Source organism: Triticum urartu, chromosome 5A (assembly GCF_056163025.1).
Source record: "Triticum urartu cultivar PI428250 chromosome 5A, HENAU_Tu73, whole genome shotgun sequence".
Classification (NCBI taxonomy): domain Eukaryota; kingdom Viridiplantae; phylum Streptophyta; class Magnoliopsida; order Poales; family Poaceae; genus Triticum; species Triticum urartu.
In genome coordinates, this window is record NC_141877.1 from 31,337,190 (window position 1) to 31,352,166 (window position 14,977).

At 45.5% G+C, this 14,977-nt stretch overlaps 2 protein-coding genes across 2 annotated transcripts; both read right to left on the bottom strand.

Moving 5' to 3' along the window:
- Positions 1-4,046: 4,046 nt before the first annotated feature.
- On the bottom strand, positions 4,047-4,935 carry LOC147967738 (E3 ubiquitin-protein ligase Os03g0188200-like). Its single transcript, XM_087522523.1, has one exon. The coding sequence runs from the start codon at positions 4,853-4,855 to the stop codon at positions 4,355-4,357; it is 501 nt and encodes a 166-aa protein (XP_087378649.1). The 5' UTR covers positions 4,856-4,935; the 3' UTR covers positions 4,047-4,354.
- A 3,297-nt stretch (positions 4,936-8,232) lies between these two features.
- Positions 8,233-8,685, bottom strand: LOC147967739 (E3 ubiquitin-protein ligase Os03g0188200-like). Its single transcript, XM_087522524.1, has one exon. It carries the CDS (start codon positions 8,683-8,685, stop codon positions 8,233-8,235), a length of 453 nt encoding a protein of 150 aa, XP_087378650.1.
- Positions 8,686-14,977: the final 6,292 nt, after the last annotated feature.

The following is a 14,977-nucleotide window of genomic DNA, read 5'->3' on the forward strand; positions in this document are numbered from 1 at the left end:
GCGTGCGGAAGCGTTCAAAGAACGGTGATGATGTAGTCGGACACGACGTGATCCAAATCACCGATGACCAAGCGCCGAACGGACGGCACCTCCGCGTTCAACACACGTACGGGACGGGAGACGTCTCCTCCTTCTTGATCCAGCAAGGGGGAAGGAGAGGTTGATGAAGATCCAGCAGCACGACGGCGTGGTGGTGGATGCAGGGCGTCACAGTAGCAGGGCTTCGCCTATACTACGAGAGAGAGACGTAACGGGGAGAGAGGGAGGCGCCAGGGGCTGGTGTATGAAGTCCCTCCCCTCCCCCACTATATATAGGAGGGCCAAGGGGGGGTGGTGCGCCAGCTTAGGAGATCCAATCTCCTAGGTGCGGCGGCCAAGGGGAGGTTTCCCTCCCCCCCAAGGCACCTAGAGGTGCCTTCCACTATTGGGACTCTTCCTTTAAGTGGAACCCTAGGCGCATGGGCTTTTGGGGCTGGTGCCCTTGGCCCATCTAGGCCAAGGCGCACCCCCTACAGCCCATGTGGCCCCCCGGGACAGGTGGCCCCACCCGGTGGGCCCCCGGGACCCCTTCGGTGGTCCCGGTACAATACCGATAACCCCGAAACTTGTCCCGATGGCCGAAACAGCACTTCCTATATATAATTCTTTACCTCCGGACCATTCCGGAACTCCTCGTGACGTCCGGGATCTCATCCGGGACTCCGAACAACATTCGGGTTACTGCATATACATATCTTCACAACCCTAGCGTCACCGAACCTTAAGTGTGTAGACCCTACGGGTTCGGGAGACAAGCAGACATGACCGAGACGACTCTCCGGTCAATAACCAACAGCGGGATCTGGATACCCATGTTGGCTCCCACATGCTCCACGATGATCTCATCGGATGAACCACGATGTCGAGGATTCAATCAACCCCGTATGCAATTCCCTTTGTCAATCGATATGTTACTTGCCCGAGATTCGATCGTCGGTATCCCAATACCTCGTTCAATCTCGTTACCGGAAACTCACTTTACTCGTACCGTAATGCATGATCCCGTGACCAGACACTTGGTCACTTTGAGCTCATTATAATGATGCATTACCGAGTGGGCCCGGTGATACCTCTCCGTCATACGGAGTGACAAATCCCAGTCTTGATCCGTGTCAACCCAACAGACACTTTCGGAGATACCCGTAGTCTACCTTTATAGTCACCCAGTTACGTTGTGACGTTTGGTATACCCAAAGCACTCCTACGGTATCCGGGAGTTACACGATCTCATGGTCTAAGGAAAAGATACTTGACATTGGAAAAACTCTAGCAAACGAACTATACGATCTTGTGCCATGTTTTAGGATTGGGTCTTGTCCATCACATCATTCTCCTAATGATGTGATCTCGTTATCAATGACATCCAATGTCCATAGTCAGGAAACCATGACTATCTGTCGATCAACGAGCTAGTCAACTAGAGGCTTACTAGGGACATGTTGGTGTCTGTTATTCACACATGTATTACGATTTCCGGATAACACAATTATAGCATGAATAAAGACAATTATCATGAACAAGGAAATATAATAATAATGCTTTTATTATTGCCTCTAGGGCATATTTCCAACACCTATGTGTGATTGATCTTATTTATCTAGGTACTAGTAATTGGGATAAATATTGGATGAGACTTTGCATATAGTTAAATGCTCAACGCATACTGCAAATCCTCTAAATGACAAAGGTTTCGGTGACTTAATTTCGTGTAGTTGTATGAAGAACTGTTGTTTGCCTGTAGCTTACCACCTCGAGTGGCGTCACTAGTTTTGAGGTACGACGTGCAGTTCTCTTCGATCTTGATTTGGAAATTAGTGTGTGTCAATTAAAGATCCCAAGCAAAAAATTTAAATATGTTGGCATGCACTTATGGTATTGTCCTTCTAGAAACTACCCTTGGAAGCCAGAACATATGCGCGTTTAGTGGATGCCTCTATTTGTGATCCTTCGATTTCAATGCCTAGCAACAATTTATATCTCATAGAAGCTCAACCTAATTGCAACCATAGGGTCTGCTACTTTGGTGGATAGATAGGGGTCAGCCACTCTGGAGGAACTAGTCCAATTGTCGGAGAAACAAATGTGGTGGATTACCCATGTTGGGTTGTAGGAGGCAATATCTATTACAACATGGTATATGTTGTGGATTAGTTGCCAAGAAAATCAAGGAGAACGATTTCCACCATTGGATCATTGAGAAAAAAGGGATGTTTTGTTAATGGGGAACAAGGAACTATCTATAGTTGTCGCAATATAAATAACTATACTTATCTGAGCCACATGTGCATATGAAATACGAGAATTTCCACCTCTATTTTTTGACAAAATAATGAATTTATATAGATAAGGACATAACAACTGCAGTTTTTTACAATGCAGAACATGCAAGACAGAAAAACAAAAATTCCCATCACCGTGAGCAGCTGTCGACGAGGCTCACGTTGGGGGGGGGGGGGCTCCTATATGGCGCCTTTAGCGCCACGTTTCCTTCATGAACAAAAGTGACCTGACGTGTCGCTCGGATCGCACGTCTCCCTTTCAATCACATCGTTCGGTCGATGCTTGCCCGTAAACCGTTGACCATTTGAATTTTTGTAAAATAATTAATTAGAAAAATTCAGAAAAAAGGAAATTTGGACGAAAAAAATCATGGAGTTGACATAGTTCATAGGTTTGAAAATAAGTTCAAAATTTTAAAAAATTCATTAATTTGAAAAGAAATTAATCAATTTTGAAAAAAGCTCACGAATTAGGAAAAAATTATGGTTTTCAAAAATTTTCATCGATTTTTTAAAAAAATCACCGAATTCAAAGTAAGTTCATCTATTTTTTAAGTTCTTCAATTTTGAAAAAAGGAAATAAAATTTAAAAAGGAAATGAAAATGGAAAAAATAAAGAAAAACAGAAGAAAACCAACCAAAAAAAAAGGTTTACGTTTCTTATTTGAAGAAGAATAAAGAAGGTAACTAGGTACAACAGGAAAGTTTCCTAGTTGGTTATCTTGGTTGTACACACACTTACTAGGCTCATGTTTGAAGGTTTTACAGAATGAAGAAAAAGAGTATAAGATGGGCCGGCCCAGCATGGAGGGGGGGTGCGCCCGTATGGAGATATTTTTAAAGTAACTGGCGTTTTTATTATTCAAAAAATAAGTAACTGGCGTTGGAGACGTGGAATAGGAAATGCGCCGGTACAGAGTGAAAGAGAGTCCGTATCAGGGCCGTATGTCAGCAGGTGCAACCGGAGCGGTTGAACAGGGCCCCAAAAATTGGAGGGCCCCCAGCTGCAGGTAATTAAGGTGTTAAACAAAGCATTAATTGGAGTAAAAAATGATGGAAATGTCGGACCCCAAGGCAGCTGCTTCTCCCTCCAATCCATCACCTCTCTCTCTCCAAATGCGTTGCAGCTATTCCAAAAAATCAATTTCACAGGCCCCAAATTAACTCATGGACCCATCGTTTCCTCCTCATATTGATTCTTTTCCAATTCTCCTCGGGACTAATGCTTCACGATTTCCAAAAGAAAGGCATTAGTGGCAGCAAACTGGCGTGGTCATGTACTCCAATCTTCTATATATTGGGGAGTTTTCCTCTCAATTCTCATATGCTCTTGTACATCATTTTTGAGGCCCTATAGCGATTGGAGTTGCCCCTTGCACTGCTTTGTGGCTGACCTACAATGAACCATCCGAGCTTCATTTGCAGTCTCCTATGATCAAAACCTACAGAGTCCTGGTAAGGCTGTGGCAGTTCTCGGCACCCTATTCTTTTATTAGTTTATAAATAGACTAGTACATCCAGTGGTGTAATTCTTTCTTGAACCTGTGCATCTGGTGGTGTAATTCTATATGAACATTATATTCTGCAATGAGAACACACTATATATTTTAATCCGCCCTTTCAAATGTCAGGGCCTAAATTTTGATTCGCTCCGGGCCTCTGATTTTCTAGGTACGGCCCTGGTCCGTATATATACAGTAGACGTCTTTTATTATTTGGCCTCTGGGGGGAAACATTTGTTCTTTCGACACTGTTCCTGGTTTCATTTATAAAAATAGGACCGGGGGGTTTCTACCCCCTTTTATTTATCTAAAATATACAGTAGACGTAGCCAAAGTCGCTGCCATCTGACGAAAGAGCATGAATGTGCAAGCTTTATCTCTAGCTTTGTCTGCACGGCGGCTGCGGCTCCATGCGATCAACAGCAAACATCATCTGTTGCCGCCGGACGAAGTGGCCCCGACACCACAGGCGACCTATCTATTCTAGCTAGCTCTCTCCATCTCTTGGCTGCACGCGGATGCTGTGACGAAGGTTCAGGAATTTTTCACGGTGGCCGACTGCGGCGACGTGCGGCAGAGCGGGCAGCTGGGCCGCCGGCGCAGCCACTCGTCGACGCACCGCCGGTGGAACGCGTGCCGGCACCCCGGCAGCCGTCGGAGCTCGTCGCCGTCCGCGTACTCCGCCAGGCACACCGCGCACGTCGTGTCGTCCTGCGCCCGATCGCTGCCGTCGGTGGAAGGCGCAGCATCAGGCTGGACATCGTCGACGCGTCTCGGCGAGGAGTACACCGACGTCGGATACGCGGCCAGCTCGGCCTCGTCGATACCCGCTGTGGCGCACCGGCAGCCGAGCTCGATGTCGTCGCCCGGGTGCGACGACGATGAGGAGGAGCCGTGTCCCTGGCGCCGCCGGCTGGAGCAGAGGAAGGTGAGGACGGAGAGCAGGACGAGCGCGGCCACGGAGGCGCAGATCAGCACGGTGTCTCTAGACATGGCGATCACACCGTTAGCGACAACCTGACGGTGCCACAACATATATATAGTCTGCTTTTGCCCGCGCGTCGAGCGGCAGGCAACGCAACACTGTCAACGAATCAGTCCCCAGACGATACTTAACGCACCAATGACCAATCTACATCTACCGACACGCCTTACGCTTGCCGTTTCTGGGTCAACAAATTCTTTGCGTCCTGCGTGAACCATTCCTGCTGAGACGTAGTAGTACAGTATTCATTCATACGTGACCTTTTTCTGAATATTTTACGACGATGTCGACCTTTTGGCTTTGATTAATTTATTTATCCGCAGAAAAAGAAAGAGCCTGCACATTTGCACCGATACCTTACGGGCGAGACCTCTCTGTCCCTAACATAATCTGACAGAAGTGCACGTTGACGACTTTACAGATTGTTTTCGGGCGGAGAGGATTCTGGTCGGCGGCCGTCCAAGTCCAACGCGGGAAGGAGCTGGATTAATGGGTGGCTAATTCTGCATTGGCCACGTGTTGTTCTTTTGAGTTGCTGTGCTGTGTCGTGCATGCCGCGCCGTGCAATTTGCGATTTTTATCCCATCTTTCGGTGAAGGGACATAAGTTACAAGGCCGAGCCAGACCAATTCAGGCTCGTCACCTCGTGGACGAGCACATGTTCTGCGCCGCACCCGGACCGGACGGCTAGAAAAAACACATGCTCTAGTTTGTCCATCAATTCATATTAGCACATAATTCCTCCGTTTTAAAATATTTGTCGTAATTTTAGTTCAAAATATGTGACGTGTGTTTTACTACGAAACTGCTACCCAGATGACAGTGCTGCACGATCTATGCATGACGGAATAATCCAGCCATTGGTGCCATTGTCAATCAGTCCATGTCCGGCTGGATTTAACTATCGTCTATGAGTCGTGTGCATTCTATCGTGTGTATAGCACTGCTGGTTTTACTACGACCTGAATTCATTTATGCACACGATTCATTAAAATATGGTATGTTCACACCCCCATTAACCCACTCAAAATAAGCATCCTCGGTCACAATACTTTTTCAACCAATTGTCATGCTCATTCTTAAGTGGTAAACACGAAACCCACTCAACCATATGTTTGATTGGACGCAAAAAAATAACAACATATGTTTGACTAATTAAACATTGGCTAGTACACATCTTGTTTTTAAAGTTCGTTTAGTACACATCTTTTTCCTAAGATTTGTTTACAGCATCTCTAGCCATTCTCCATTCCTATAACTCCTCAGATATGAACAAATTGAGCATCACCAAAATTCATCCAGAAAAAGAGGGGAAAAGGAAGGAATTTTTACATATTCGGCATTGTGTTGGGCACGTGATGAGCATGATCATCTCCACCAGCGGCGATGGCCGTAGGGAGTGTCGGAGAAAGTGTAGGAGCGACCAAAGCCTTGTCATCGGCCAACAGAACTAGGGCGGGCAGCCACGAAGGAGTGGTCGGGGATGGTCATGGTCTTGCCACCTGTCTTCACGGATAGTGTGATAGACCGCACAACCTTCATCCGTAGTTGCTTATCTTGTGGGGTCGTCGATGGTTGTAGCATTGTCGTCGGCGAGGTACCGACGATTGGAGGTGTGTCTAGAGGTGGGGAGAGGTTAGAGCATCCATTTCATCGGCGAGCGGGGGCGGTGGCGGCATGCATCAACAACACGAGAAGAGGATGAGACGTGGCGGGGGAGAGAAAGGAAGGAGGAAGAATTTTGATGGCTGCTCAAGTCTGCTATGTCATGGGGATGTTTGAGTGTTAACTCTTTAAGTTATTATGAGAAATTAAACATTGGTGGAAGCACTAGGCATGGTTTAACTCCTTTAAATAGAGTCCATCTAGGGGTTAAATGTTTTTTTCCAGGGAAACAGCTAGAGATGCTCTTAGTACATGACTATGTCCAATTAAATGCCCTAGAAATACTCACTCCAATCCTAAATAAAGGGTGTGCATATTGTTTCATCAGTACCAATACCAGTTAAACCAACCAATTATCCTTATGTTTGTCCTCTTATCTTGGCTTATGATTGGCAATAAATCACAATAGCCTCTTTTGTGAGAGAGGGGGAGCGGGCGGTGGGGGGAGTATGTTGTTAATTGGCCTGCAAAAGTGACCCAGCGGTACCCATGCACGTGGCGGGACGTCCCCTGTTTTTTCATTTAGTTTTTTTTGGCTTTAACGTCTTTTATTTTCTATTTTTCTTCACTAAAATAATTTGGCTCACAAAAATTGTGATAGTTTTTTTAAAAAAATCAAGAAATCATAAAATGTTTCTGAATTAGAAAAATGTTTGGGTTCATGAAATGATTGTAGATTCAAAAAATGTTCATGATTTAAAAAAAAATTGGAAATCAGAGAATTTTCATTATTTTAAAAAGGATGTTCTCGTACTAAAAAATGTTTGTAAATTTGAAAAAAAACAAATTTGAAAAATATTCTTAGAACTTTTGTGAAATGTTTGTCAATTCAAATAAAAATCATGATTCCAAAAAGATCATGATTTTCCAACAAAATCCGCAAATTCGGAAATAATTTATGATTTTTTTAAAAATCCCTGAATTTTAAAATTATCATAATTTGAATAAAATATTTGTGAATTTGAGAAAATGTTCTTGATTGCAAACAGCTTCACTATTTACATAAGATTCAGAAATTTGAAAGATGTATGAAAATGAAAAAGAAAGAAGAAAAAAGAAAGGAAAAAAGAAAAATAGAAAAAAAATGAAAGAAAATAAAAATGCAAACATGAAAAAGAATAAGCTTTAATACCGCCAAATAGGACTGTCTGTCCCAGTGGGCCAGATTCGGACGAACCCCAGCAGGACCATTTCTATAACCTGCGTAGGGTTGTATAGTGATTGATAATGCAGTCTTATCTCAAGACCGTAAAAAAACGTATTTTAGAGAAGACACTATTTTTTCCTATTGGCTATTTCTAAGTTTTTATCTTTAATAACTAGATATCTCTAAATATGTTGTGAGATAATTGTTACTAAAAGATTGTCTCTTAATTAATAGAAGACATTTTTTTCTGACGATTACTCTATCCTTCATCTCAGCATTTATTCTTTTTTTTTGTTGAAATGGGCATTTATTCTATTTGTCACTACTAAAATAATATAATCGTGCATGCCCTCAGTTAACCTTTTGCCAGGCGGTTAGATAGAGTACGTACCAAACTCAGAAAGCTTCTGCGGTTAGCAATCCACTCCAGGAATGGAATGTCCGAGCTAGCTTCCCAATTTAGCAGCTGTGTCTTTGGCCACGACGACCTACCTAGCTAGGCTACCTAGCTACTAGCTAGGCATTGAGTACGACATATCTTGCCACTATACGGCCGGAACGGTCCCGAGCGACTCCCGACAGGCTACCTCGGTCGGCCTGCTGATGCTGTGACGGTTAGCATGCAGTGGTGGTGCTCTGGGGCGACGTGCGGCAGAGCGGGCAGCTGGGCCGCCGCCGGAGCCACTGGTCGACGCACCGCCGGTGGAACGCGTGCGCGCAGCCGGGCAGCACCCGCAGCTCGTCGCCGTCGGCGTACTCCGCCAGGCACACCGCGCACCCGCGCGCCTCCTCCTTCGCAGTGCGCTCCTGCCGTGCACCGGTAGCCGCCGCCTGATGCTGATGCTGGATTGACGAGGAGTAAACCGTCGTCGGGCACGCGGCCAGGACGGCCTCGTCGAGTCCGGCGGCGGCAGCGGCGCACCTGCCGTCCCCGGCCTCGATGTCGGCCACGCCCTGCCGCGACGAGCTCTGCGCCGCTCGCCGTCGGTTGAAGCAGAAAAAGGCGACGAGGGAAAGCACGAGGAGCAGAGCCATGGAGGCGCCGATTAGAAGGCTGTCCCTTGACATGGTCGCAACTCACAACAGGTACTGTCACAGCAAAGCAGAGACAGCCTGACCGTGCCACATACATATATATACCTTCTGCGTGCGCTAAGATTTGCGCCAACGGCCACCTGATGGTCAGATCGAATCTCCGCCGTCAACCACAAAGACGATGGTAATCCCGATACCGATGCCAAGCGTTCTACTTTTACAGTCTTACCTTTTCCTGTCACCAATTGTTCCTTGCTTGCTGCGTGCACGATTCCCTGCTGAGATATACAGTAGTATTTGTATTCCTGGGAACTTTCTCCTAAAATTTTAAGTTACCGATTTTTTTTGCTTTGATTTGACAGAGAAAAAGAGCCTCCAAATTTCCAACGGTGTCGTGGCATGTTCGCTAATGCAAATGCGACAGCTTGAAAAGAAATGTGTGTCTGTTGTGATAGTATAGTAAACAATTACTAGCAATGATGTAGGAACATGATGCTAAAGTAGGCGATTAAGACAGTGAAGCGTGCATTTTAGTTGACTGTTTATACTATGAATGATGAAGCTAGGTATTCTCTCCATTTTTGTATACAAGGCCACGAACTCGGATTACAGGTATCAATGTAAAATTTAATGTTTGCTTTACAAGTCAACTTTTCTTCTTGTTTACTGGAATCATTAATACTCCACATGCATGCAAAGAAACTGAGTGGAGAAAATAGTTGACTCTCATTATGACTACATGCATGCAAGTATTAAACAGGTTGTTAGTACGAGAAAATATCATTAACTTTGCCTCGATTATTGTTGGTGGCCTTATATAGATGCAAAATGTATATTCCATACTGACCTTGTATATAAAAATGGAGAGAGTAAATAAGATATTTGACTACAGTTTGATGTGACAGGATTAGGGATGCAATTTTAAGAACCTTTGAACATTTTCAACGGCAACCCGTAAATTTGCGCCAACGGCCACCTCACGGTCAGATTAAATCTCCGCCGTCCACCACAAAGAGAATGGCAATGACGATGACCATGCCTCGCTATCTACTTTTACCTTTTCATGTCAACAATTGTTCCTTGCTTGTTGCATGCACGATTCCTTGTCGACATACACAGTAGTATTTGTATTAGTGGGACATTTCTCTTAATTGTTACGACTATCAACTTTTTTGCTTTGATTTGACAGAGAAAAGAGCTTGCAAATTTTAACCATTAAAGAAGAGGATGTCGCTAATGCAAATGCGACATCTAGAAAAGAAAACTTTGTCTGCTGATAGTATAGTAAACAATTACTCCCTCCATTTTTATATACAAGGCCACTATGAAATATACATTTTGCATCTATATAAGGCCACCAACAGTAATCGAGGCAAAGTTAATGACATTTTCTCGTATTAACAACTTGTTTAATACTTGCATGCATGTAGTCATAATGAGAGTCAACTACTTCCTCCACTCAGTTTCTTTGCATGCATGTGGAGTATTAATGGTCTCAGTAAACAAGAAAAAAAGTTGACTTGTAAAGCAGACATTAAATTTTACATTGGTACCTGTAATCCGAGTTCGTGGCCTTGTATACAAAAATGGAGGGAGTACTAGTAATTATAGATGAAGGAACATGATGCCTTAAGTAGGCGATTAAGACGGTGAAGCATGCTTTATTAGTTGATTGTTTATATTATGAATGATGGAGCGGGGTAAATGAGATCTTTAACTGCACTTTGATGTGACTAATGACTCATTCAACCGTTTTGCATACAGTCATCTCATGTTGGAGATTAAGAAACCTGTAGACTCGCGTGGGTTTATTCTGTTGAAAATTGAGCGTCATCAAAATAGAATTGCTTATAGTTTAACTAGTATAGAAAGATTTGGTGGTAGCACCGCTTGTTGGTTGCGTCGTGTGCCTGACAGCGTTACTCAGATGTACTAAGAGCCCGAGTGAGGAGCAGCCGTGCCAAAGGGCCACCTTGTCCCAAACCTCCACCGCCAAGTTGCATTGCCAGAAGATGTGACTAGAGCATTCCAAGTTGTGCATGCACAGCTGACAAAAACCATTGGTTTTCCCATCCACGACGTCGCATGCGATCATTGCATCAAAGTCGGTTTTGGTGTAGGAGCTAGGGCAAAACTCTGAACTTTCTTGGCTGCCCATGCATCCTAGAAGACCTGCTTGAATAACTCATTTGGACCCAAGAATTTTTAAATGGCAAGCAAAGTTGGCTGAGTAGACACACGAGCTTTCAAAATTCTATCTGACTTGGTCTTCTGTGTCACTTTGTAGGGAGACAACACTCTGCTGCAAATTCCGCTGCAAACTGACGAACTCCTGAATCAGAGGAGTGATGTTGCCGTGCGCAAGATCATTGATAAAAGTGCCGTTGGTGAGAGTCGCAGCCACCGATTTATGAACGGGAATGTCTCCGACGATCTGGACGCTCATTGGTGGTCCAGATCTGCAGGCCTCTGTTTGTATGGGAGAGTTCGGAGCGAAAGCCTAGACCCTACCTTGTCGGTGTCGTCGATGATGACGGCTGTCGTTTCCCCTCTTAGAGGCATCATCGTGGAACTCCTCTTCCTCCACAAGGGGTTGGGCTTTCCGTGTGAAAACATAAGCTCCAGATGGTTTTCGGAGTGGGCGGCGGTGGCATCTTCGTCGTTTCCCCTTGGGGGCATTGCTTGGAAGAGCTAGCTTGTACTTGGTGCACATGGTGTTCTCTTGCGTCGGGTCCGGTGGATGTCGAGGCAGCGGCCCCGGACGGCTGATGTACAATTTCTGCCATTTTAAATAAAATACTTGATTGTTTCCCTAGGGAGAAGAGAGAAAAGGCAAGAGATTGACAAGATGGGAGCAAACGGTCTTTTTCTAGCTGTACAAGTGCATGCTCTAGGCAATGCAACCGAAAGACCCCTCACGTGTGGCTCTCTCAGGCCTAAACATGGATCGAAAGTGGGCTGCAATATAATTACGCCAGCCGGGCCTTGAACTCAAGACCTCTTGGCTCCGATACCATGTAGAAGTGCATGCTCTAGCCAATGCAACCAAAAGACTAATCTAATAAAAGAGACTAGGCAACACATTATACGTCAACACTAGCCATCCCACTTCCATTAGCCAAACATGCTACGGCAACCCTTGTTGATTGATGAAATTCTTTCAATTTGTCTAATTCACATCTAGATGTTTTCTATGGATGTCACATCTAAACTCCCATAAATACGCAGCAACAAGGAACAAAATAAAAAGCTATGAAAAAAATAGACCACAAACATCCACGAGACAACACACGTAGTAACACGAGTAGCAAAATCCAGAGTCTCCCAGGGCAGCTAGCCAACAGGTTGCGAACAACAAACGAAGCTACTCTGCAGGCACGCTTTCCGGCAAACATACCCCTGACACGAGAAATCTGTTGGATTATGGATGGGCTTAGGCCCATATAAAACACTAATCCCGGGTTAATCTTGAGGCCCATGTATGAGATGGCATGTGGTGGGAAGTTTAGTCCCACCTTGCTAGTTGAGGAGAGTTGAGACCCCTTTATAAGGGCTGCTCTACCACTTGCCATTGCGAGCTTGGGAAGAGGAGTGGTACACGCGCGCTCCTCCTCCGTCGCCGCCTGCCTCGCCACGGCACGGCACGGCACGGCACGGGTTGCGGGAATGAGCCGAGCCGAAGCTTATTTTTGCCGCTCAGGAACGAATTAATTAATCAGGGATTAATTAACGAGTCGCTAACAGGTGGGTCACTGTTCAAGACGTTGGACTGTGGGCTTGTTGGAAATATGCCCTAGAGGCAATAATAAAAGCATTATTATTATATTTCTTTGTTCATGATAATTGTTTTTATTCATGCTATAACTGTATTATCCGGAAATCGTAATACACGTGTGAATACATAGACCATAATATGTCCCTAGTAAGCCTCTAGTTGACTAGCTCGTTGATCAACAGATAGTCATGATTTCCTGGCTATGGACATTAGATGTCATTGATAACGGGATCACATCATTAGGAGAATGATGTGATGGACAAGACCCAATCCTAAGCATAGCACAAAGATCGTGTAGTTCGTTTGCTAGAGCTTTTCCAATGTCAAGTATCTTTTCCCTTGACCATGAGATCGTGTAACTCCCGGATACCGTAGGAGTGCTTTGGGTGTATCAAACGTCACAACGTAACTGGGTGACTATAAAGGTGCACTACAGGTATCTCCGAAAGTGTCTGTTGGGTTGACACGGATCGAGACTGGGATTTGTCACTCCATATAACGGAGAGGTATCACTGGGCCCACTCGGTAATGCATCATCATTATGAGCTCAAGGTGACCAAGTGGTTGATCACGGGATCATGCATTACGGTACGAGTAAAGTGACTTGCCGGTAACGAGATTGAACAAGGTATTGGGATACCGACGATCGAGTCTCGGGCAAGTAACATACCGATTGACAAAGGGAATTGTATACGGGGTTGATTAATTCTCGACATCGTGGTTCATCCGATGAGATCATCGTGGAGCATGTGGGAGCCAACATGGGTATCCAGATCCCGCTGTTGGTTATTGACTGGAGAGTCGTCTCGGTCATGTCTGCTTGTCTCCCGAACCCGTAGGGTCTACACACTTAAGGTTCGGTGACGCTAGGGTTGTGAAGATATGTATATGCAGTAACCCGAATGTTGTTCGGAGTCCCGGATGAGATCCCGGACGTCACGAGGAGTTCCGGAATGGTCCGGAGGTAAAGAATTATATATAGGAAGTGCTGTTTCGGCCATCGGGACAAGTTTCGGGGTTATCGGTATTGTACCGGGACCACCGGAGGGGTCCCGGGGGCCCACCGGGTGGGGCCACCTGTCCCGGGGGGCCACATGGGCTGTAGGGGGTGCTCCTTGGCCTACACGGGCCAAGGGCACCAGCCCCACTAGGCCCATGCGCCTCGGGTTTCCATGGGGGAGGAGTCCCGCTAGTGGAAGGCACCCCTAGGTGCCTTGGGGGGGAGGGAAACCTCCCCTTGGCCGCCGCACCTAGGAGATTGGATCTCCTAGGCTGCGCACCCCCCCTTGGCCCTCCTATATATAGTTGAGGAGAGGGAGGACTTCATACCTCAGCCTTTGGTGCTCCCTCTCTCCCCGTTACGTCTCTCTCTCGTAGTATAGGCGAAGCCCTGCTACTGTGACGCCTTGCATCCACCACCACGCCGTCGTGCTGCTGGATCTTCATCAACCTCTCTTCCCCCCTTGCTGGATCAAGAAAGGAGGATACGTCATCCGTTCCGTACGTGTGTTGAACGCGGAGGCATCGTCCGTTCGGTGCTAAGATCTTCGGTGATTTGGATCACGTCGTGTTCGACTACATCATCCCCGTTCTTTGAACGCTTCCGCTCGCGATCTACAAAGGTACGTAGATGCATCTAATCACTCATTGCTAGATGAACTCCTAGATGGATCTTGGTGAAACCGTAGGAAAATTTTTGTTTTCTGCAACGTTCCCCAACAGTGGCATCATGAGCTAGGTCTATGCGTAGTTCTCTTGCACGAGTAGAACACAAAGTAGTTGTGGGCGTTGATTTTGTTCAATATGCTTGCCGTTACTAGTCTTATCTTGATTCGGCGGCATCGTGGGATGAAGCGGCCCGGACCGACCTTACACGTACTCTTACGTGAGACAGGTTCCACCGACTGACATGCACTAGTTGCATAAGGTGGCTAGCGGGTGTCTGTCTCTCCTACTTTAGTCGGATCGGATTCGATGAAAAGGGTCCTTATGAAGGGTAAATAGCAATTGGCATATCACGTTGTGGTCTTTGCGTAGGTAAGAAACGTTCTTGCTAGAAACCCATAGCAGCCACATAAAACATGCAAACAACAATTAGAGAACATCTAACTTGTTTTTGCAGGGTATGCTATGTGATGTGATATGGCCAAAGTTGTGATGAATGATCTATATGTGATGTATGAGATGTTCATGCTATTGTAATAGGAATCACAACTTACATGTCGATGAGTATGACGGTGACAGGATGATCATGGAGCCCCAAGATGGAGATCAAAGGAGCTATGTGATATTGGCCATATCATGTCACTATTATTATTTGATTGCATGTGATGTTTATCATGTTTTGCATCTTGTTTGCTTAGAACGACGGTAGTAAATAAGATGATCCCTCATAATAATTTCAAGAAAGTGTTCCCCCTAACTGTGCACCGTTGCTACAGTTCGTCGTTTCGAAGCACCACGTGATGATCGGGTGTGATAGATCCTTACGTTCACATACAACGGGTGTAAGACAGATTTACACACACAATACACTTAGGTTGACTTGAC

Bases quoted from the DNA above. Each gene is read 5' to 3' on its own strand.
- LOC147967738 (XM_087522523.1), bottom strand. From the start codon at position 4,855: ATGTTGTGGCACCGTCAGGTTGTCGCTAACGGTGTGATCGCCATGTCT.
- LOC147967739 (XM_087522524.1), bottom strand. From the start codon at position 8,685: ATGTCAAGGGACAGCCTTCTAATCGGCGCCTCCATGGCTCTGCTCCTC.